This window comes from Chenopodium quinoa, unplaced genomic scaffold (genome assembly GCF_001683475.1).
Source record: "Chenopodium quinoa cultivar QQ74 unplaced genomic scaffold, ASM168347v1, whole genome shotgun sequence".
In the NCBI taxonomy this organism is placed as follows: Eukaryota; Viridiplantae; Streptophyta; class Magnoliopsida; order Caryophyllales; family Amaranthaceae; genus Chenopodium; species Chenopodium quinoa.
The window spans coordinates 1,227,545-1,250,568 of record NW_018744026.1 but is presented as its reverse complement, the minus strand read 5'-3'; the positions used below and the strand labels follow the sequence as shown (position 1 = coordinate 1,250,568).

Below are 23,024 nucleotides of genomic sequence, written 5' to 3'. Positions count from 1 at the left end.
TTATTCTGATTTCTGGATCAAAAGATATGATAAAAACAAAAACCGTAAAAACTGCAGTCTATCGAGTTTTACTCCAATTTAATTCGGATCTTATCTTGTTTTTTCGACTCTTCTTTTTTTCTCTATAAATAGAGGTCATATCACCCCTTTTCCATTGATCAACAATCTTGATCATTAAATAATTCTCTTCTCCCTCTTTAGCCTAAACACTAGCCTCCCCATTCTTTCATTGTCCCTTCCTTTAAGCACTCCAAGGAGTCCATATAATACCCTAAGTTCTATACTTAAACCAAGGCGTGAAAGGTATAATTGACTGAGGGTTTGGACTAAATCAACTCTACTTTTTATTTAATTTAATTTTTTCAACTTGATTTATATTTTTATTGAAGTTACTAACAATTTATTCATGATGTAGCAATTTAAAGGAACGCGCGGAATGTGAGTAATTAATTAATTTAGTTACTCTTATTTTATTTTCTTATTGCTAGTATCATGATTAGGTTATTTTATATTTGATTTGACTTACGCTATTATTGTTAAATTGCTTCCAATATTAATGTTTATTTTATTATTATTATGATCACTATATTGCATGTTTAAAGGGAATATGTAATTGAAAATCACGCCTAATAAGATAATTTGGACAACCGGTTTAGGTTCCTTTTTAATCTTGTTATTAATTCAAGTGATCACAGTATTTTAGAATAATATGTTGCATTAATATTAAACCAATTTAGCTTAATAATAGTTTGGAGCGAATTGAGTATTTTGTTTGTATGCCTTTGAGATCGCAGGAATCACTTTTCACTATAAGAATCGAGTAGAGGCCAATACGGGCGAATGTGACTCCATGACTCACTTCGTACAATCATATCCGATCCTCCTTTCATGGTTTTGAACCATATGGAGTTAGTAATCTCATGGATTATGAATGGGGTGTAACATTCACGGGTCAATCATTGTTGCCTATCGTTGTCCCTTAATCGTGGTTGTTTTTTATGATCCGTGAACGGTTTACAAGTTCCTTAAAAACTTGTTGGCGACTCCCTACTTTCCTTGTCCCTAATCGTAATGTCCATTCCCACTTCCTAATAGTGCCAAGCATATTCACACATGCTTTAACGTAGGCGCACTTCGAGCGACGCCTACAACTTGCCTTATTTAGATCTCGATAGTCGATACACATTATTACCCTTCCATCCTTTTTCGGAACTGGGACGACGTTGGCGACCCATTCGGGGTATTTGGATACCTTGATAAAACCTGCAGTTATTTGTTTTTGAACTTCTTCTTTTATTTTAAGAGCTACGTTGGGTTTCATTCGACGCAACTTATGTTTTACAGGTTTCATTCCTGGAATTAGCGGTATGGTGTGTTGAGCTATTTCTCTATTAATGCCTGACATATCTTCATATGACCAAGCAAATACATCGATGAATTCTTTAAGTAGATTGATTAAATCGGTTCTTTCTTGTTCATTAAGTGTTAATCTGATTTTAACTTCTATTTTATTGGTTGAATCATTTGAGATATCAACCGTCTCAGTTTCCTCAATTATCGGCGTTTTCTTTTCAAGCGTTTCCATTGCTTTATTAAGTTCTTTGTCATTTTCATTGTTAGTTAAGCAATGCTTGTCATCTTGGGTTAAGGAAAAGCACGAGGAGAAAGAGGAAGAAGACATATTATTAAACTCAGAAATCATTACATCGAAAAGAGATATGTCCTCAGGGACTTGATTGCTAACTATCTTAGGAGAAGAGATAGAAGAAGGGGGTGCTACAACTAAGGACTTAGATGACTCTATAGGAAAAGACTCTGACTCCGACTCTGGCTCAGACGACTCTTCGAATATTGGTCCTTGCCCCGTCGTAATGGAGATTCTCCTTCCACTTGGAGTAGTCACCTTGACTATCTTGTGCCACCCTTGTAGTGATCCTTCCGCTGGAGTGATGAACTTTGAGGGATCAAAGCTTTCTCTTTGTAGGACCATTTGGATGTGCGAGGAGTTATCCTCTATGTACGTCGGCTCAACTTTTTCTCGCCCAAATAGTAATCCCATGACATTAAAGTCAAAGCATGGGAGTGCTTTCTCATTGAGGATAGGAGTTGGGATTTCATCTAGAAAATAGCAACTAGGAAAATTTTAAATCCTGGTTGCCTTATGCCATTTACGAAAAAAGGTTCGGGAAATTCATAACATGGATAGTCCTCTCCTTCCTTTATGAATTGTCCATTGAGAGTAAGAGGATATTGATCCATTGGGATTGCTTTCTTTTGGATGCGAGCGTTCCTACGTGCCTTTGACTTTTCCTGGGCTCGCTTGAGATCTTCCCGAGTCGGTTCGAAACCAAGTCCGAAAGTGTCTAATTTAGGGAGACCAGGTGATTCCAGCGATTTTGCTATTCCTTTCTTCTTTCCTAGAGTCATCCCAGGAAAATGTCCTTGTTTCTTCAGAATAGCGTTCACTATCATATTGGAATGGGGGTCATGGCAGAGAGGGGTCCTTTCATCCTCCTCGATTAAGGAGACCTCTTCATTAAAGCCCCACAAGTTTTCATCGTCTTCATCATGCTCCACGTTAATGATGGGATTTTCTATAGTTTTAATCCTCATGGGTGAAGCATCGATTGTGATGGGAATTCCTCCAACTATGGCCTTTACCTGTTGGTGGAGCGATGAAGGGACAGCCTTTAGGTCATGAAGCCAAGGGCGTCCCAACAGTAAGTTGAATGAGAATTTTATATCTACCACTTGAAATGTAGTAGCGTGTTCTATCGCTCTCGCTGTTATATTCATGGTAATCTTGTCAAGAGCTTGACAACTATCATAAGCTCTTATTCCTTGTGTTGACGGGATTAAATCTTCATCCCTTATGCCTAACATCCTTGCAGTTCTGAGTGGACAGACATTAATGGTCGATCCATTGTCTACAAGAGTCATAGGGACGTTCATTCTCTTGCAAACTACTGCGAGATTTAGTGCCTTATAATGCTTGTCACCTTCTAGAGGTAAATCCTTGTCGAAAAAGGTGATCAAGTTGATACGACTAGGGAGATCACTCGTAAGGAAGTTAGCCAACCCCTCAGGATTGGTGTCAGAATCTATCCCTATCTTATCCAAGGCATTCATCACTGCCAACCTATGCTTTCGAGATGTTGCTAGAAGCTTCTATACGTTCATTTCAACCTTGGTTTTCTTGAACTGTTTGACAATATCATTGTCTTCTATGATAGGTATGGGAACTTGCTGCGTAGGTTGTATAGGTTGTGTTGAAATGGGAGGTTGCATTCTCCCAGATCTCGTGAGAACGTCTATAGATGAATCCTCTTCAACCCATAAATCATCCATGGAATATGACACTAAAGGTGGAGGTCCTTCCATGTCTTTTAAGTAGACATCTTCTTCATCACTATCCCAAACCCCATTAATTCTTGTATCTTCCTCTTGTGGAATTCGGACTAGCTCTTTGTCATCAATCCGAATTAAATCTTTAAATTTAAAACAGTTTTCAATGGTGTGACCCACTGATTGATGGTATTGACAGTAGAATTTATCTGTCCTTTTCAGCGATTCAAATTGTCTCTGTTCGAGAGGTTTGACCTTGCCATTCTCGGAGAGCATGTTGAAAATTTTGGCGTATGAAGTCCCAATTGGAGTATAGACTTTATTACTCTTCTTGGGTCTGTTAATTACTTGTAGAAAGAAGGGTTTCTTCTTCGTGGGTGGAACCTTGTCACACTTTTTCTGAAGCTCCTCTAATTCTTTCTTCGCAAATTTGAGAGCTTCATGTAGCAAGTTTGATCCCTCCAACATGGATAATGTAAGCAACCGTACATCCTCTTTACTTGCTAGTTCTGGAAAGTCATCCATGACATTGAAAAAGATCTCCTCCTCTTCTTTGATAGCATGGATTTCTTCGATAGGCTTGATGAGATATGAGGGATCAACCTCGTTTTCTTCATCAGAGATGGCCAAGGAGTTAGCGAGAGGTGCATTGTCAATGCTCGACTTCTTACTGGCAGGAGGCAATGGCAGTTTGTTGTTATCGATTAAATCTTGGATAGCTTCCTTAAGCTTCTAAAAATTTTCGGTAAGATGGCCCCTGCCTTGGTGATATTTGCAATGTGCATTGGGGTTCCAGTTAGATGTCCTCTTCTCGACTGGTGGGTCCCCAAATGGTCCAATAGGAGTTATAAGACCTTTTGCATTTAGTCGGTCAAATGCGGTGTCATAACTCATACCTATAGGAGTAAAGTTCCTCCTAAATGGTTTCTTTTGTCCTTGATTATTCATAGAAAGGACTTCACTTAAGTTAAAGGTACTAACATTGTTTGAGTGGGTGGTTTTGGAAGAAGAAGGATTGTCATTCTTCTTGCCTTTCCAGCCACTGTTGGAGTTACTGTTAGCAGCCTTCAGCTTAGTCAGGTCGTCTTCAATATTAATTCCAATGTCATAGACGGCCTTGAAGGTATGAAGATTATTATGGTATTTGAGATGCTTGGAGTACTTCTCTTGAAGGTTTTTGATGAATAACCTCACATATTCTTTTTCGCTTGGTACTTCGATCATTTTAGCAGAGGTTTCTCTCCATTTGTTGAAGAAAGAAGTGAAACCTTCATTCTCCTTCTGCTTGAGAATTTCCAGTTCCCTAAAGTCAGTTTCAACTTGAATGTTGCACTTCTACCTATCAATGAAAGCGTTTAATATAGACTCCCAAGTAGAGGTTCTTTCTTTCTCAAAAAAGAAGAACCATTGTTGGAAAACGGTTTTAAGAGATAGAGAAAACAAAGAGGGAAACACCTTCTTGTCAATACCCTTAATGCTCATTATTGTTTCAAAGGCTCTTAGGTGAAAATAAGGGTTGTCAGTCGCTTTAAATTTCGGGATGTCGTTAGCATTGAACTTCTGCGGAAGAAGATCCTTGTCCACCGAGACCCCTTGTGAGCTAATTCCTTGAAACTTATAGTCACTAGACAGTTTGCTCAGACTTTCTTGCATGAGGTCCATTTGTTGTTGCTTCACAGGATCATCGATTTTGAGGGTTAAAACCTTTAACGCCTCAGTCACAGTAATCAATTGGTTCCTGAGCTCATTAACTTCCTCTTGAGTTGCCATTATTGTCTTAGCTTTCCTTTTACAAGCGATTGGTTTGTCGAAAAGTTGAACTTGAATAAAAAGGTTATCTTTGATCAAACGTCGTTCCTTTCTTGACCACGCGCTGTAAATTAAACCATTTTTGTTTTAATGACTTGACTCAAATTGACTTTGAGTTTACGGGTTTTGAAAAAGAAAAAAGCAAAAATAGGGTGCATATTTTTGGCAAAAATAAGGTGTACATTTTTTAGGATTAAGTATAGGGTTCAAACAAGTGGTTTAATTGGAGGATTAATATTCGACTTACCCCCCTAAAAAAATGACGGAAAATACCTCATACAAGACTCTCCTAGACATGGTCAAAGTGTGCATTAGTGTGTGCTTTATGTGGTGAGTGTAAGTGACATGCTTTGATTCTTGTGTAAGACCATGGGACTTAGTGCTTAGACTCGATTAATGACTTGACACGGTATTATTACCAGTAAAAATTAACCAAATTGAGTAGCAAATTGTTCAATTAGACATAAGGTGATGACTCGAGCAATAAACCGAACTGTCGCCAAAACGACAAGACTGGCGCCTCTCTTTGCAGTGTAGCGCCAGACGACAGGACTGTCGCCAGGCTCTACGCTCCACATAGTGGCGCTACAGTTTTAATCTTGGCGCCATTGCTGGAGCGTCGATCTGGAACTGCTTTCGGTATTATTTTTCTACAGGGTATGCCTAAAGTCATACTAAGTCAATTCTGATTAAATTATTAGACGTTAATTACTCAAATTAATTAATTGTTCTTTTAGTCATAAATTAGTTTATTTAATCTTAACACAAGTCAAACAAACGGTTAGGAAAAAACACATAGAGTATGCACAACCAATAATGCACAATTAGTCAAGTAGGCACAATATGATGCAATGAGTTTGCAACCTAACCGTGGCTCTAGTTCTCTAAAGTTTGGGATATGGGTTAGTCAAAGAGGGTCCATGGTTAATTTTCTGGATGCACCGCGCGGAAGCCTAACCGTGAAGGGTTGGCGCGAGTGGATGGGACACCACGAGTTAAGAAAAACTCGCTTCCATGGTTTGGTGAATTCAACATTCTCGGATGTACCCTTTGTTGCTCAGAGCGTTCAATCAGGTAGATGGAGCATGAATTCCCAGAGGGTTATGTCCATATGTAGAACACATATGGGTTTCAGAAAAGTAAGAAAAACTCAATCAGGAAGTAGGATCGAGCAAACAGTGCTAAAAACTGGTCGAAATTAGAACGCATATTTCTGGCTCAGTATTGGAATAACTTGGTGCCAGCAAACAGAGGCCACCACCACAATTTAGCTTTAGCGCCTGGCGACAGTAGCTATCTCCTGGTGCTAACGTCAAATAATTGGCGCTAGACTTTGTTCCCTGACGCTAGTTCCTACATGCCTCAGCAGCTTTCTGTGCTCGATAAAATTTTCTAGTTTCGCGCAGCATTATTTCGATCCTAGTTGTGAAAGATATTCCTCAAATTTTCTACGTGTAAAAGTCCTATGTTTTAACTCATTACGGATGGCCTTTTCAATGAGATATTTTTTATGCATAAGACAATAATGTTAATCAAAATTACGCACATGAAATACTTAGAACTTTTCGAGTCTCATCCACTCATTCTAAATCATTGCCGAAATAAATTTCAGGAATTAAAATAGAAATCCTCCCTAGTGGAGTCGCCAAAAACTGTAGGGAATATTTCAAGCATTATCCCTAGCTTGAACCCCACTGTGATCATAAACTTAAGCATGGTGGCGTCCAAAGGGAAGGAAGCTAGAGCAAAAGAGTCGCCAACAAGTTTTAGGAACTTGTAAACTGTTCACAGGGTGAAGGTTACACCCCTTAACGATCCAGGAGATCGTAAATTCCAATATGTCTGGAACCATGATTGGTAGTTCGGGGATGAAGGTACAAATCCATCCTAAAAGAGGTTGAACCTACCCTAATAATAGGCCTCTACTTTATTCTTCTCGTATTCATGTGCGTTTTTAGACTAACATGCAACCAATAGGTTTACCCTAAACCTGTGTATCTATGTTGGTTGAATATTAATGCAAAAATAAATCTTTTATTGGCGATCACTTGAATTATAATCAAATTAATCCTAAACAAGATTATTAATTATCTTATTAAGCGTGATTACAAGTACCAATTCCCTTTAAACATGCATAAAAGGCGTGATCAAGCAATAACAATTAGATCAAGCAATATAATGATAATCACGATAAAAATAATAATAATCATAATAATTCAAATAATTATAACCATCATAATAATTAATCATGTTAAAGCATAAAAATAGCATGATCCTAGGCATGATACTAACAAGATTAATAACAAAGCCTAGCATGTCACTAAATAATAAAGATCAAAGCTTTAACCCTAAACATGATACTAACATGAATATTAGAAAAGACAATAAAAGGCATCATAGAAATCATAATTGATCTAAGGAACTTATTCTTTACCCTAAACATGATACTAGGAAGCATTCTTTTAATCATTCTTGATATTAGAAATTACTCTAAACATGATACTAGGAATAAAAATAATAACCTAAACATGATTTCTATATCAAAATATCAATAAAGCAATTATAAGCACTTACTTGGATGCCTCGTACCTCTTTCTAATAACAAAATACACGCTTTAGTAACTTCAAGGAAAATAATAATCAAACAATTAAATTAAATAATTGAAAGAGAGATTTGGGACCAAACCCTCAGAAATTAAAACCTTTCACGTCTAGGGCGCAGGCAACTTCGAATTTGGCTAGGTGTTTCTTGGTCTTGTGAATGTGGAATTTTGTATGCAAAAGGGTTGGTTTAGAAAAGAGAGAAAAAAATCAAGAGAATCTTGATGAGATAGAGAATTAGATAATTGATGATATTTGATGATCGAAAACGGAGGTTTTAGGAGGCTATTTATAGAGAAAATCAGCCAAACGGATAGAAAAACAAGTTAGAGTTTCGTCGAGGATAAAACAGGTTAGCGCCAGACGCTGGACATTAGTGCCAAGCGCTAAGGCTAGCGCCAGGCGCTAATCTCTGTCGTCAGGCGCTAGAAATTATTTTCACGCGTTTTCTTAATGATGATAAAATTTATCCATACAGAAGGACAAAATCGTATTTTCCTTAAAAACACTCTTTTATTCTGATTAAAACTCTAAAAAGTCAACCAAAGTCAATTTATCAATGCTAATTGAATTAGGAATGAAAAGAACCTTCTAGAAGAATCTAGAAGACTAAAATCAATTTTAATTGCATTAGGAACGATAAATCCATATTAGGCCCTACTCTAGATCATTGGGCCGCATATAAGTATCAAACCGGGCCCAATTTAGTAATTTGGCCATAACTTCCTCATTATTCATCGGAATAGGGCTTATAATATATCGTTGGAAAGCTCTTTTCAAGCCCCATCCAACTACACAATTATTGGAGCCTTGCGATGGACCAAATCAAACTGGATTGACTGTTTTCTTAAAATAGGTTTTTAAAAACAGAGAGAAGAGAAAAGAAATTAAAACTATTTCCTTAAAAACACTTCTTATATTCTAAATAAAACTCTTAAAACTTTATTGTCGATGCTAATCAAATTAGGATTCAAAATAACCTTCTAGAAGATTCTAGAAGACTATAATCATCCTAATTGCATTGAGAATGATAAATCATAATAGACCCTCCTCTAAATCATTGGGTAGTATATAAAAATCAAACTAGACCCAGTTTAGTAATTTGGTCATAACTTCCTCATTATTCATTGAAATTGGGCTTATAATATATTGTTGGAAAGCTCTTTTCAATCCCAATCCAACTACACTATTATTGGACCCTTGACAAGGACCAAACTAGACCGGATTGGCTATTTTCATAAAATAGGTTTTTAAAAACAGAGAGAAAGAAGAGAACTAAAAAGCTAACCGCAACACTAGACTTTCCACACTTTCATTTCATTCGATTATGATTTGACGTGAAAGGTATTCATCACTGGGTTTGGTTTAGGGGAGACACAATGGGTGTCTACACAAACCTATTGTAGTTAACGATCTCCTAGATCGTTAAGGAGTGTAACCTTCACCGTGTGAACGGTTTACAAGTTCTTAAAACTTGTTGGCGACTCTTTTACTCTAGCTTCCTTCCCTTTGGACGCCACCATGCTTAAGTGTATGATCACAGTGGGGCTCAAGTGTGGGATGACTTGAAATATTCCCTAAAAGAAGGCTCGAGGGAGATATAGAAAGGGAGTAAGTGCGACCTATAATTTTCGATTATTGTTTTATCTTTTCTCACTTATTTGATCATAATTTTGTCACAACATATATAATCACACAAAAAAATTTTGGTGCAGCAAGCCACACCGTGTGGCAGGGGTTACCCGAATTATTTTGTTAGGGGTTATTGGAGTTATGCAGTTGAGGGTTACTCGAGTTACTGGGTCATGCGTTACTTGTGAGGTTCAGATAGGGGTTACTCGAGAGGTTCACTCGGTTAAAGGTTACTTGAAGGATTAATCGATCAGGGGTTACACAAATTACTCGGTCAAGAATTACTCGAGGAGTTACTCGGTCATGGGTTACGTGAGTTACTCGATCATGGGTTACTCGAGTTACTAGGTAAGGGCTATTTAAGGAGTTCGGTCAGGGTTTAGTTGACTAATTCGGTCATGGTTACTTAAAGAGTCCGGTCAGGGGTTACCCGGTCAGCGGTTACTTGAGGGTTCATTTAGGGGTTACTTAATGAATTACTCAGTCCAAGGTTAGTCGGTCAGGGGTTACTTAAGATAGAGGAGGAGAGGAGGGGGAGAAGGAGAGAAAGGGAAAAGGAGGTAGAGAAACAAGGGCCAAAATAGAGAGAATCATCAAGAGAGAGAAAGGGAACTATGAAAGCGAAGGGTTTGGAAAGAGAGACAAAGAGGGGCAAAGCGATAGGGCATGCCGAAAGATAGAGATAGCAGTTCGAAAGAGATAAGGGGTAGGCTAGAAGAAGGGATAAAGGTCGAGAGAAAAAAAGTTAGAAAAAATTGGAGGGATAGAAATATAGGTTATGAAGGAAAGAGGATGAGATAGAGAGTGGAAGAGAAAGAAAAAAAATTGGAGTATCGACCATGCAAAAAACACAATTTAATCCAAACCTAAATGCACACTGATCAGATCCGGCTAAAACAATTTATAAATTGCAAAACAAAAATCCATCAATTTGAACATGTATAAAAATTTACAAACACATAGTAGATATCAAGTACAAATGTATCAATTTTAATATGTATATTATCAATTTGAACATGTATAAAATTTAAGATAAGTTGGGATAGGCCCAATTCAACTTTCAAATCAATAGCTTAATAGATGGGCCATAAAATCATCTTTTGTTAATTTGGTACAACAACAAAAACCAATCCATTCATATAAAAAGAACAATCCATAATTAAAATTCATGTTAAAATTTGTTACTACATAACAACAACGATATTAGTATAGTACTAATTCGTATATAACAATAACATTATATTTGTAGATACAACAAATATTATGTCAAAATACAAAAAATTAATTACACATTTACCTTAAGTGTTATGCAAAACTATTTCGATTCGCCAAATGGAGCACGCGCAGAAGTGATATTTTAAAGTAATTTCTTTAACATCTATTATATAAATCAATCTATTATAACTTTTTTGGCAAAATCTAATAATACTCCATTTAAAAGATAGTTAAAAAGGAGTTGAAATAATTTTTTTTTTTTTTTTTTTGAAAGAAGTTGAAATTATTATTTAGGTAAATGTGTATACAATAGTTATGAACACCAAATAAAAAGGTTCATATATTTGTCATAAAGATAGTATAAAGGATTTGAAATGATATAATTATTGAATCAAATATTAACAAAAAAAAAGTTTAAAAAAGGAAGGGGAGTTTTGGAAGGACAAAATAACACCAGGATGTGACATGTGTCACTCATGGTGTTTGTTTTAGTATTAAGTTATTGATTGATTGATTGATTACATGCCTACTAGATAACAAATCGTCACAAAAGCACATCAATTCCTAACTAGTTTTATATCAATGATGCATTTTAAAATTTGACATATAGATTAGATTAAAAAATTTATCATATAAACAACCCGGGAATCACACAAGCACAAAAGTAGTTATGCATAATGTTAAGATCCCATATTATTTTATTAAGATTTATTGTTTTAAAATAAAAATATGTATATATACACTAAAATAACAACAACTGATGTTATTATTGCCTACGTGTCACTTTTTTATTTAATTTTTTCCCTCTAAAATGCAAGGATGATGTCATTTTTGTTTTTACCATATTTAACATATCTTTGAAATATATTCCATTTGAATTTTTAAATTATAATTTTTGGGTTTTCTACACATATTATTATACTTAGTTATTTAAGAGTTGTTAACAAAAGTTAATAATAGAACTTAATTGAAATTTCTTAATTAAATTTCGAGATTTTATATTCATATTTAATTAAAAATTAGTTGGGAAAATGAGGAAATTATTTTTTTTTCAATACGTGTTAAGAGTCTATAATTCAATTCTTATTTTAAAACCGTGTATCGCACGAGGTTAATGTAGTTACAATACAATAAACAACCATGCATCGCATGGGTTTAAGACTAATTTTTTTTAAAAAAAAAAAAAAAAAAAACAACGTGACACATGTCCACACGGGCACGATTTACTAGTTTTGGCGCAAAACTCTCCTCCACCGTTACTTGAAAATTGAAATGTATGCAAACAAAAAAATCCATCACAAATATCAAAATTATCAATCAATTACTTTCCTTTCCTAAAAAAAAGCAAGAAGACGACTACAAATTCCAAAATTACTCCTCACTCTTCAGCTCTTCTTCCCTTCCAGTCTCCCAAAATATCTCCTTCTTTTTCTCTCACTAATCCATCTATGGCGTCTTCTCACTTGCTTCATCCCACCATTGCAATACCCCTCAAACATTCAAATCACGCACTTCATTCCAAATCCTTCCTCAAACCCCAAACAACAACAATCTATGTTAAGGGTTTCCGAATTCGAGCTTCTGATGGGACCAACAATGGCGATTCTTACCTTAAAATGTGGAAGAAAGCTGTTAATCGGGAGAAAAAGGAGATTGAGTTTAATACGATTGCCCAGAATTTGCCCCCTGTTGATGGTGAGGAAACCCCAGATGTTTTGGAAAGGAAGAGTAATGAGTTCCAGAAGATTCTGGAAGTTTCTAAGGAGGAGAGAGATAGGGTTCAGAGGATGCAGGTTATTGATCGTGCTGCTGCCGCCATTTCTGCTGCTCGTGCTCTTCTTAAGGATAAGAAGGCTGCTGCCGTTGCCGATGCCGCCAGTTCGAGTGCTACAGTTCGATCCAATAGCAATGGGGTTTTGAGCTCGGAAACTCCCAATGGAGGTAATTGTTTTGATTTTATTTTTTATTTTTTTATTTTTTTTTTTTTTTTTTTTTTTGTATTTTCTTGTTGTTTGGTAATTTTAATTCTATTGCAATTTTGATTTATATGTGATTATGTTATGATATCGAGCTGGTTTTAATCCCGTGCAATGCGTTGGTTAATATTTAAATCATATTGTGATTATGATATAATCTTATGACTATATGAGATTGCTCTTCTAGGATAGTGTTGCTTCACTTGTTTGATTGTGTGATTGTAGAATTTAAGAGCATCGACAATCATGTTACTACCTCGGTTTCAAATTATTTGCAAGGATTTGACATAAATTGTGAATGTCTAATCATTGTAAATATAATTTGAAACGAGGTAGTAAAAGAATTCATTTCATCCCTATATTTCTACCAATCATGTATGTAATGAATTAAATCTATCTCTATCATAAATTTTCACTCTGCCCACCATATGTTTTTTATTTCTTACGGATACTATATAACCGAAGATAGGTGTCTCTATGTATAGATCTTGAAAATTAATGAATGTTGGTGAATTACCAAAAATAAATAAAAATAAAAATAAAAATAAAAAAATAACAGAGATGAAATGCTAATTTAAGTTGTTAGAAAGCTGCTGACAATAGCAAGTGGGAACTCTTGGTTGGTCAGCATCCGCGTCATGCTACATTAGCAGCATTTGTTTTATTTGCCTTCCTGCACTCCTAAACAATGACTTTTGGAGCATGACATTCACTGGATGTACCTTGAACATGTCATATTGAGTGTGTGTGGATGGCCACAAATTATAAATGTCTGCTTTGGTTCCGTTTCCAGTTTTCCACACATAGTGGTGGATGGTGTATAGTATTGACTATTCTATGGTATATATCACCACCAGAGATGATATTATACTATGGGTGGAATCCTATAACATAGATTTTACTTAAAATCTCATCCGATGACATGAATGAACCTCATGGCTGGATGCTCTAAGAACAATGTGAAACCTTCATATAGTCTTATTCTTGAGCTCTGGATACAAATTTATGATGAGAATTTCAAATGTTAAGAAATTGAGTTTGATTCCACACAAAACTAGATATAGTTGTGGATGTATGTTCGGTCAAATTCCTAACCCGATAACAAAAGCTTGTCAATTCCTTGAACTCCAAAATCTAATATTTTTCTAGAGTAAGGAACTTGAATCATAAACAAACTAGGAAACTAAGTGTCGTGATACAAGTTTGATTTTTTGAATCATAGCTTAATCTAGTCAAATACCGACCCATACTAAGGAACTTGATGACCAAGTATCCTACTACAAATCCTAATCTTACTAGGAAAACAAATTATAATCGTAATATGAAATTAAATTTCTTTCCTACTGGAAGACAAATCCTAAACTCACTAGCTTGCGAAAAACAAATCCCACTCCAACTAGGAATTGAAATAAAATCTTATTCCAGTTAGTGATTAGAAGCTATATAAGCAGGAAAAATACTCTCAAACTAATTTGAGATAAGTAGAGAAGAAACATTCATATGCATCATTCCCTCCTTAGAAATAAAGCTATTCTTGAGGTTACCCAAGTATGAAATAATATTAGCTTCCTTGAATTAAAAATCCAATTAATGCATTCTAACACAAACATAAAATGAGGTAACATGACATTAGAACATCTTATTTACAAGCATTCAAACCAAGATTTTCCTTTCTTGTAGTTGAACTCTTCATTGAACCCTAACGAAGTAGCATAAAGGTGATTATTGAGTAATAATTCAAACCAAGACTTATTCCATGTCTTGATGAGATGTTAAGGATTAAAAATCAAATTTAAAGTTTAAGGAATTAATGAGATATTGCTATCTAGGTTTAGGAATCAGTTCGAACATACAATCATGACTTGTATAAAATTAGTGGCCTCAATCCACTTCTTACTATTTGGACTTGCTGTAGACTCTCTGTAAGGTCATCATCAATAAGTATGATATAATCAATAAATTTATACTCTTCATCTCACAATTACAATCAATTTATCTTGTTCATAATGATCCTAAGTAGACATTTTAAAAAGACTTATTTACAGTAGGCTCATCCTGTACTTAATGTTGTTGCAAGAGTTCCAAGATTGGTTCACCAAATGACCAATTTACCTAGGCTTGTACCGTCTGTGTCTGTTCAGGACATCAAGGAAAGCTACATGCATCACATGCTCTTGAGCTTCTGTTGACTCATTGAAATCTCGAATTTTATCAACACCAATATTTTTACACCATGATTTCCACTATTAAGGAATTTTCTTTCTAGAAAAGTTGTATTTCTGGCCACAAACATATCCCATAACTTCCTTGAGATAGCCATCAAATCTACACTTATCAGATCTCTTCTGGCTACAGTCTTTTGATTGGACAACCCAGACTTTCAAGTGTTACAGGTTATGATAGTTATTATATCTTAAATGGAGTTTAAGTGGCTGCTTTAGTTGGAATATGCATTACCAAATACCAGTAGGAATCTGAAATTTTGCTATTTATGAAATTCCTATTATAACTTGTTATTCTATCTCTCATTGACATCAAAAACTTAAAGCTTTTGTTCTAAACTAAGGAAGCATGACTTTGACCAAATTAATGCATGACCGCTAAAGTGATAACTAATCCAAATTTTAACAACCCATATAGGAATCTGAAATTTCGCTATTTATCTTCACCCCCGAGCCCTCCCTAGGTTGATTCTACTAACAAAGTAACAATTCCTTTCCTCTCCTTTTGTTTGTTTCTGTGCCTGGAGTAAGTTAGGATGACTGGTGGCATGAAGGTGGTCCTTCTTGGCTTGTCACATCACCCTCTTCTAATAGACACACATTGTCCTCAAGGTGGACGGACAGAGATCTCTTGTTGATGGCTGCTGCATCCTCCCAAGTAGCTTCCAACTGGGGTAGTCCTTTCCACTTGTTTGGAACCTCTATCTTGGCCCCTTTACCAGTTGTATTTTTACAGACTTCAGACCAACATCAATTTGTTCTGGAATTATAAACAGTGCCAAAAGTGAGTTAAAAACCCATTAAACCCCCTGCCATAGTGCCATTCAATACAAAATCATAGATAACAGTGCCTAAAGTGAGTTAAAATCCACTTGTCAACATATACTATGAAATTAGAATTTCTTCGTAAGTTTTAATGCTTGAAATAAGCTAGATAGTTATAATCCTCCCCCTTAAATAAAATTAAGCACCTTGTAAAATGAACTACCAAGTCTTTTGTAATTCTGACATTATATGACAATAAAAAGTATGTCTGTCACACAAAGTTATTCTCACTTATTGTAATTAATATACCTGTAATAGACTTAGATTAGTCAAGCAACAATGAACACGAAACAGTTAACAAATAACTAAATTTGGTGAAGTAAAGATTGAATCTTTAATTTGGTTTCAAAAAGTAAAGATTGAATCTTCAATTAATCAAATGCTTAATGGTTTACACAAAACATTGAGTTTAGCTCACTATTCTAGTGACTTTAGGTCACAACTCTCAAAATAGTGACTTGAGCCCTTGAGATCACAACTTTCTCAAGGATTCACTCCCCAAAATCTGCCTATTGTTTCCTTTCCTCTTCTCTCTATTAATAGTAAAACTTAAGACTATTAACCTAAAAATACTAGACTACCCATATAGTCCTTCCTTAGGTTAGTGTATTTTTTAAAAAAAAAAGGTAAAATGATGACATATCTTTGACATATATAAATCAAAAGTGGGAAGAATGGCCTGTAATAGAAAGTGATGGGAAGAACTTAATGGAATGGATAGAGTATTTGTCAACATATGATGTTAGTATCACTCATTATTGAAGTTATTATTATTATAACAAGGATCACGTTTTACCTTGTCCATATCATTTTTGTAACCATTTCTGCAACCCATATTGTTGTTGTTGTTACTACTTTACTAGTATAAGTCCATCTAATGCAATTATGTAAGGATCATGTTTTACCTTGTCCATATTATTTTTGTAACCACTTCTCTGCTACTTAAAGCAACTTTTTCATTTTGGCTTAAAATCCAGCTTTTTCACTGGCTAAAAAGCCAATTACCAAATACATTTTTTGGTTGTTTGACTACATAAAAAAGCCAAAAGCTAACCAAAAAGCCACCAAAAAGCCATTTACCAAACATGGCCGAAGCCTTTACAGGATAAGCTAAGTTGAAAACTGCACAGAAAAATTGCCTCAGTGCTTCTTTTAAAGGATTACATAAGTTATTCTACACAAGTTAAAAAGTGAAACCATATAGTATATCAATTTGGGGATGTGATCTCAGTTAAAATGTATTGCTTTAATTTCTGCATCAGTTTTTTACTCTGTTCAGTCTTTTATCATAATTGGAACTCCATTGGCTCAAATGTCTTTCAATATCTCATCTTTCTGCTGTTCAATCTCCGCTTATCATGTTGAGACTTGAGGATAATTGAACCACCCTAATTAATTATTTATAGAAAGGGACAAATGGCTGAACTGTATTGGAGCAGCAACTATTTTCTTGGATAAGTTTAATCTCTCAGTGCATGTATATTTGATTGATTGTTGGAAAGACCTATGTTTTACAGGCATTATAATTGCTATTGTGAATTAGCAGGAATAGACAAAGGAAGCAGTTACAAGCGACAGTCCAGAATTTCTGGAGATGGGCCACCTGGTCCAGACTTTTGGTCTTGGACACCTCCATCAGTGGATGATTCAAATCAAAATGATGTCGGTAACTTACAGAAAGCCCCAAAAACCTTTGGAAATCCATCTCCAACAAATAGTGTGATTGAGAAAGAGAGATCTGCTGATTACCTCTCAATACCATTGGAGAGCACTTACTCAGAAAGCAACCTAATCCCACCTCTCCCACCTTTTCAATCTTTGCTGGAGGTGCACAAAATAGAAGCTCCTGATGCCAGTCAAGAGAACCCTGTAATGAGTGAGGAAATTGATTCTCAGTTCTCAGCTCATGCAGCTGAAGCAGCTAATGCTTTAAATAGTGTAGAAGAAAAACCATCTTACCAAATAAAACCTGATGGAGCTAGGATATGGAATGAGACAGGAGTGGAAACAAGATCCGATGGTGTTGTTTGCAGATGGACATTAAACAGAGGTGTAACGGCTGATGGGGTTGTAGAATGGGAAGAGAAATACTGGGAGGCAGCCGACGAATTTGATTACAAGGAACTTGGGTCAGAGAAGTCTGGTCGTGATGCCATGGGAAATGTTTGGCATGAGTATTGGACGGAAACAATGTGGCAGGTACAAGATGTTAAATGTGAATAAGTTTACAGTACTGACTTGTCACTTTTATAGTTTTATATGACTTGAATAAAATATTATAATACAATTATATTGGTATTGCAGAGTTTTGATCCATTGATATATAATTTTTTTTTTTTCAGTCTATGTGGTGGTTATTGTTTGATCATGCATATGCTTGGGTTGCTTGAGTACTGACCATCATCAGATGTGGCATACGTCTTAGCTGAGTTTTGGCACTGTAGTATTCAGCTACACAAGATGAAACTTCCATACACATTTGAGTTTGATAATCTAGCTTTTATAATTTGATATATTAACATGAAGTACCCAACATGGGTTCATTATATGTTAAACTTGTATTTTTCTTGCTGCCTCATAATCTATAGTCTAACCGTCAATCTTCCTGGATTTCATGCGCAATTGCATTTTTTAGGCTGAGAAGAATAGAATGGTCTTCTGAAGGAGAGCAATTTAAACTTGGTTATTATTCTCTACGTTAAATGAACTTTTTTGATCAACTGATCAGCAATTGCTGGACTGTGATAGTAGTTTTCCATGGCTTTATTTCTAAAATATTCATTTCTTACTATTTGGAAATATTTAAAGTGCTTTCCCATTTTGATGTGTACAGGAAGATGGTCTTTTACACATGGAGAAGACTGCAGATAAGTGGGGAAAGAATGCAAAGGGTGAGGAGTGGCAAGAGAAATGGTCGGAGAAGTATAATGCCTCTGGGAAAGCTGATAAGTGGGCACACAAGTGGTGTAGTATCGATCCCAACACTCAAGTTGAGGTTGGTCATGCTCATGTTTGGCACGAGAGGTAATGGGAACCATGTCCTTTTCTGGGGTTGTTTTTGTCTGTCACTTTAGTGGTTTATATCTTCTTCCTGTGCAAGATTTGTAGATGATGTTGTGGGGTGGGGGGTTGGGGGTGAGTTTAACCTTAAATGTTTCACTAGTTTAAGTCTGGTGCCACACACAGTATATAAAACTAATTTTCATGACAATTTTTGTCAATTCAATAATAACTTTTGTACCAAAAATATTATATTGATGGTTGTTTAATGGTAAGATTAGATTAGTTTTCTTATTAATTAAGATTATTGGTTATATAAATGGTAAGAAAACTTAAAAGGAGAACAAAAAAAATAAAAATGAAAATAAAAAAAGCCAATTGGAGGGAAAATTTTCACCACAGCATGACAAGTGTCATGTCAATATTTGCTTTTAGTATAAGTTTATAGATAACTAGTTTTGTGCCCGGGCAATACCCGGATGTTTGATAAAATTTTAAGATAACTTTTTTACTATAATGTAAATAATTTGTTCTAATAATGTAGGATATTTAAACATATGATATCATATATCTAATATTTATATAATAATAATCTTTGTAGTTTTATTTGTAAATAGATATCTATGTTATTATTGACTTGAAATTATTTTTAATGAACTTAAATTAATTTTATTGAACTGAAAGTATTTTTTACCAAACTAAAATTAATTTTACTAATTAAAACTTATTTTTACCGATTCTCTAATATTTTTTTAATATTAATTAAATAACAACGCATTTTGTATGTAACTAACCACACTATTTAGTCGACAAAGTAACCCTTGTAAAATTGACCGAGTAACCCCTGTAATACTAACTGAGTAACAGAGGGTTTGTTTACTAAACTGAATTGAGCTCAAATGAATATTTTATGAGAGCAGGAAATTAGGAGCGGAGCTGAACTGAATTGAACTGATTGGAGCTGAACTGAACTTAAACTAAGCTGAAGTGAACAAACCTTTAGTAGCCCTTATCTGCAACACTGATTGAGTAAACACTATAACACTGACTAAGTAACCTCCATAGCACTAACGAAGTAACTCTTGTCATAGTTGGTGACACGATTTGGTCATCTACGTACAAAAGTGTGTGATTAAATATATTATAAATGAATCTTATTTTATTTATTTTTTTGAAACATAAATGTATCTTATTTTTATGAACTTTTAAAAACGAAGTTAATAATGGAAATGGAATTGAGTTTTAGGATATTTATTAAAAGTTATGATTAATTTTGTATGTATGAAATATTAAATTCTATTGATAATAAAACTCTATACAATCTTAAAAATCTATCCAAAATCGCCTACGTAGTTCATATGTGTTACAATAATACATATTTATCTTCTACGTGGTGCAACACATGGTGAAAACTGAAATGTCAAGTAACGGTATTTCATGGCGTGGGTGCGAGACTGGTTTTGTATATTAGTGATATGATAAGTTATTATGATGTACTTTAAAGTGGCATGTTTAATTTTCTCGCCCAATTCTTCTAAGGTTCAACCTTTGGTTGACTTATCTGAATTTAAATTTCATATTAAGTTCTTGAATTTCGCTGAATGGATTAGTTTGAACTTTAAGTTAACTTATTTGAACTTATTGTATCTTATTTTCTTAGAATATACTGTCTAAATCTTTTTCTATTAGAATGCATTTGGTTTTAAATAAGTCAATATATATTTAGGTGATCAAACCCTAGCTAAATGTGTCTACACTTGTACAGGTGGGGAGAAACATATGATGGTCAAGGTGGAAGTATAAAGTACACTGACAAATGGGCAGAGCGCTGGGAAGGAGACGCATGGGTAAAATGGGGTGATAAATGGGATGAGAACTTTGATCTAAATGCTCACGGAATTAAGCAGGGGGAGACCTGGTGGGAAGGTAAGTATGGTGACCGTTGGAACCGCACTTGGGGCGAGCAACATAACGGCTCTGGATGGCTGCACAAGTACGGTAAAAGCAGCAGTGGAGAGCATTGGGATACCCATGCGCAGGAAGATACCTGGTATGAGAGGTTTCCACACTTTGGTTTTATGCATTGCTTTGAGAACTCTGTGCAGCTAAGGGAAGTTAAGAAGCCATCTGACACATGATAACTTATGTGTTAATAATTCTTTTAGATTATACTTCAGAAATTACTAAACTGTCAAAAAAAAAAAAAAAAAAAAACTTTCTTTGTACAAATTGTTATCATATAGTCAAATAGAATATTGTATTGGATATTGACGTATCAATACACTTTGCCCATAGACCATATTTTTTTGTGTTAAAACTCATTATAGCCCACTTGTGAGTGTTCCACATTGGAGAAAAAGAGAAGTGGTTCCACTTATAAAGGTAGAGGAGTAACTTCTACTATTGCCAATTGGTTTTAGTATAGAAGCTCCTAAGCCTAGTTTGTGGACCAAAATCTCCTCCTCCTTATTCTGGTTATCCAAGCCCATTTCATATTGTTTCGAAATTTAACATCTTGCATATATTTTTCTATGCTGAGGCTATTGTAGATACCACTGAGGATATGCACTTGCAATCTGCATACCCCTCAATCTAGGTTAAAATATTTAGTTTGATTTTAAAAACTAATGCTTATAAGGGAAGGAAAGTGGGTAGTTGTCATTTATTTAGGGTTTTACTATTTTTTTTCTAAAATGAGAAAAGAGTTTTGTTGTGAAGAAGGTGGTCACAGTGACATCCACAATGTCACACAATCAAGACAATCAACCTATAACTCAATCCATGCAACCCAAAATGTCACAACAAATTCATCGAATAAGATAAGCAACAAAATGCAGTAAATAACCAACTACAATAGGAAGCAATAATAGCAAACAATACACAAATTATAAATGGAGAACCCCTTCGATATGAAGGATATAAATCACGAGATCGTTTGAGGAGTTCTCCCTATCCTTCTTTTATAAATAAATTGAGGAAAAAGGAACTCAAATCACTCTACAAATGAATAGACGGTGTAGAAATCACCCTAAAACAACACATTTGTCCAAAAACTATACATACCAAATGAGAACTCAATAAGGTGATCTGTCCGTCCAAAATGAAACTCTCAAGTCAGGAACAAGTTGTCCAAATCTGAGCAAAGTAGGCTCACAATAGCACCTTCAATCATAGCTTTGATCAAGGATGAATAATCCTTAAATACACTATGCACTCTAAACCCTCACTTTCTCTTTGTTTTTTGTGTGTTAGGCCGCGTTCTTTAGAGCTGCTCTACTCAGATCAAATTTGCTCTTCTCTGTTCAAAAGAAATCTGATCTACTCTATTTTCAAATATTAATTAATAATAACAATAATAATAATTAATATTGTATTGATGGTAATAAATTATTATTTTAAATAATTATAATAATTATTAATGTTTATCATTCATAATAGTAATTAATAATAATAATTATCAATAAAAATAATTAATAATTCAAAATATTAAGAATTAATATTTAGTAATATAATTAATTAATAATTTCTAATAATTATAACAATTCTTTCAAAAAAAAAATTATTTGGCGGACTCGTCATATCCAAATACTCTTAGATATATGACGTCGTACATCGGGGGAGTAAGAGTACATACGCCTGATTTTAGAACAATGCCACCTAGAGGATTAAAAGAACATTTTAATAAGCTACATTCATCGTTAAGAATGAAAGTGGAATGTTTATTTGGACAGTTGAAAAAATGTGGAGGATATTACATAACATGCCACAAACGTCACAAAAGAGTCAAATGTCAATCATTGTAGCCACTTGCACACTACATAATTTTAATTTGATGCATTAGCTTGGCATACCAAACATTCAATATGATGCGAATATAGGAGCAGCAGATTCAACTATGTATGCACCATGGCGCAAAGATAGTCGACATCATATAGCACTCCGAATTTGGAGGGCTAATCGATCGAAAGCGACAATTTGAACTAGACGGTTAATTCACCACGATGTTAAACTCTTATCTAATTATGTTTCCTATTTTGATATGCACGTGGTTATATTAATTTGAAGATGTTAAACTGTTGTCTTTTATCTTTCTACTATTAACATATGCTAAATATGGTACACATTTATTTATGTTTTCAATCACCTAAATCAATGGTATCAACAAATAAATAAATAAATAAATAAATAATAACTAAACTGGATTGAACTTAGCTTTAATTAATTTGCTGAACTGAATTGAATTTTGCATAACTAAACATAATTAAATGTTGAACTGAACTGGTTTGATAAGGTTTGCACAAAGTCCAAGAGAATATGGTCTTAGTAACTACTTCCTCCGTTTTTTTATACTTGCAACACATGCTTTTTCACGGTACTTAAGAAAAGTCGAGTTCATATG

General features: G+C 34.7%; 1 protein-coding gene across 1 annotated transcript; it reads left to right on the top strand.

Moving 5' to 3' along the window:
• The first annotated feature begins 11,681 nt into the window (after positions 1-11,681).
• LOC110690280 lies at positions 11,682-20,946 on the top strand. Its single transcript, XM_021867103.1, has 4 exons — positions 11,682-12,543; positions 17,172-17,824; positions 18,459-18,649; positions 20,391-20,946. The coding sequence occupies exons 1-4, from the start codon at positions 12,051-12,053 to the stop codon at positions 20,761-20,763; spliced, it is 1,710 nt and encodes a 569-aa protein (XP_021722795.1). The 5' UTR covers positions 11,682-12,050; the 3' UTR covers positions 20,764-20,946.
• Positions 20,947-23,024: the final 2,078 nt, after the last annotated feature.

What these genes read in the sequence shown, in the direction of transcription:
- LOC110690280 (XM_021867103.1), top strand. Translation starts at nt 12,051, where the DNA reads ATGGCGTCTTCTCACTTGCTTCATCCCACCATTGCAATACCCCTCAAA. An exon ending in GGACGGAAACAATGTGGCAG is followed by an intron (nt 17,825 to 18,458) that starts GTACAAGATGTT and finishes TGATGTGTACAG; the next exon opens with GAAGATGGTCTTTTACACAT. An exon ending in GCTCATGTTTGGCACGAGAG is followed by an intron (nt 18,650 to 20,390) that starts GTAATGGGAACC and finishes ACACTTGTACAG; the next exon opens with GTGGGGAGAAACATATGATG.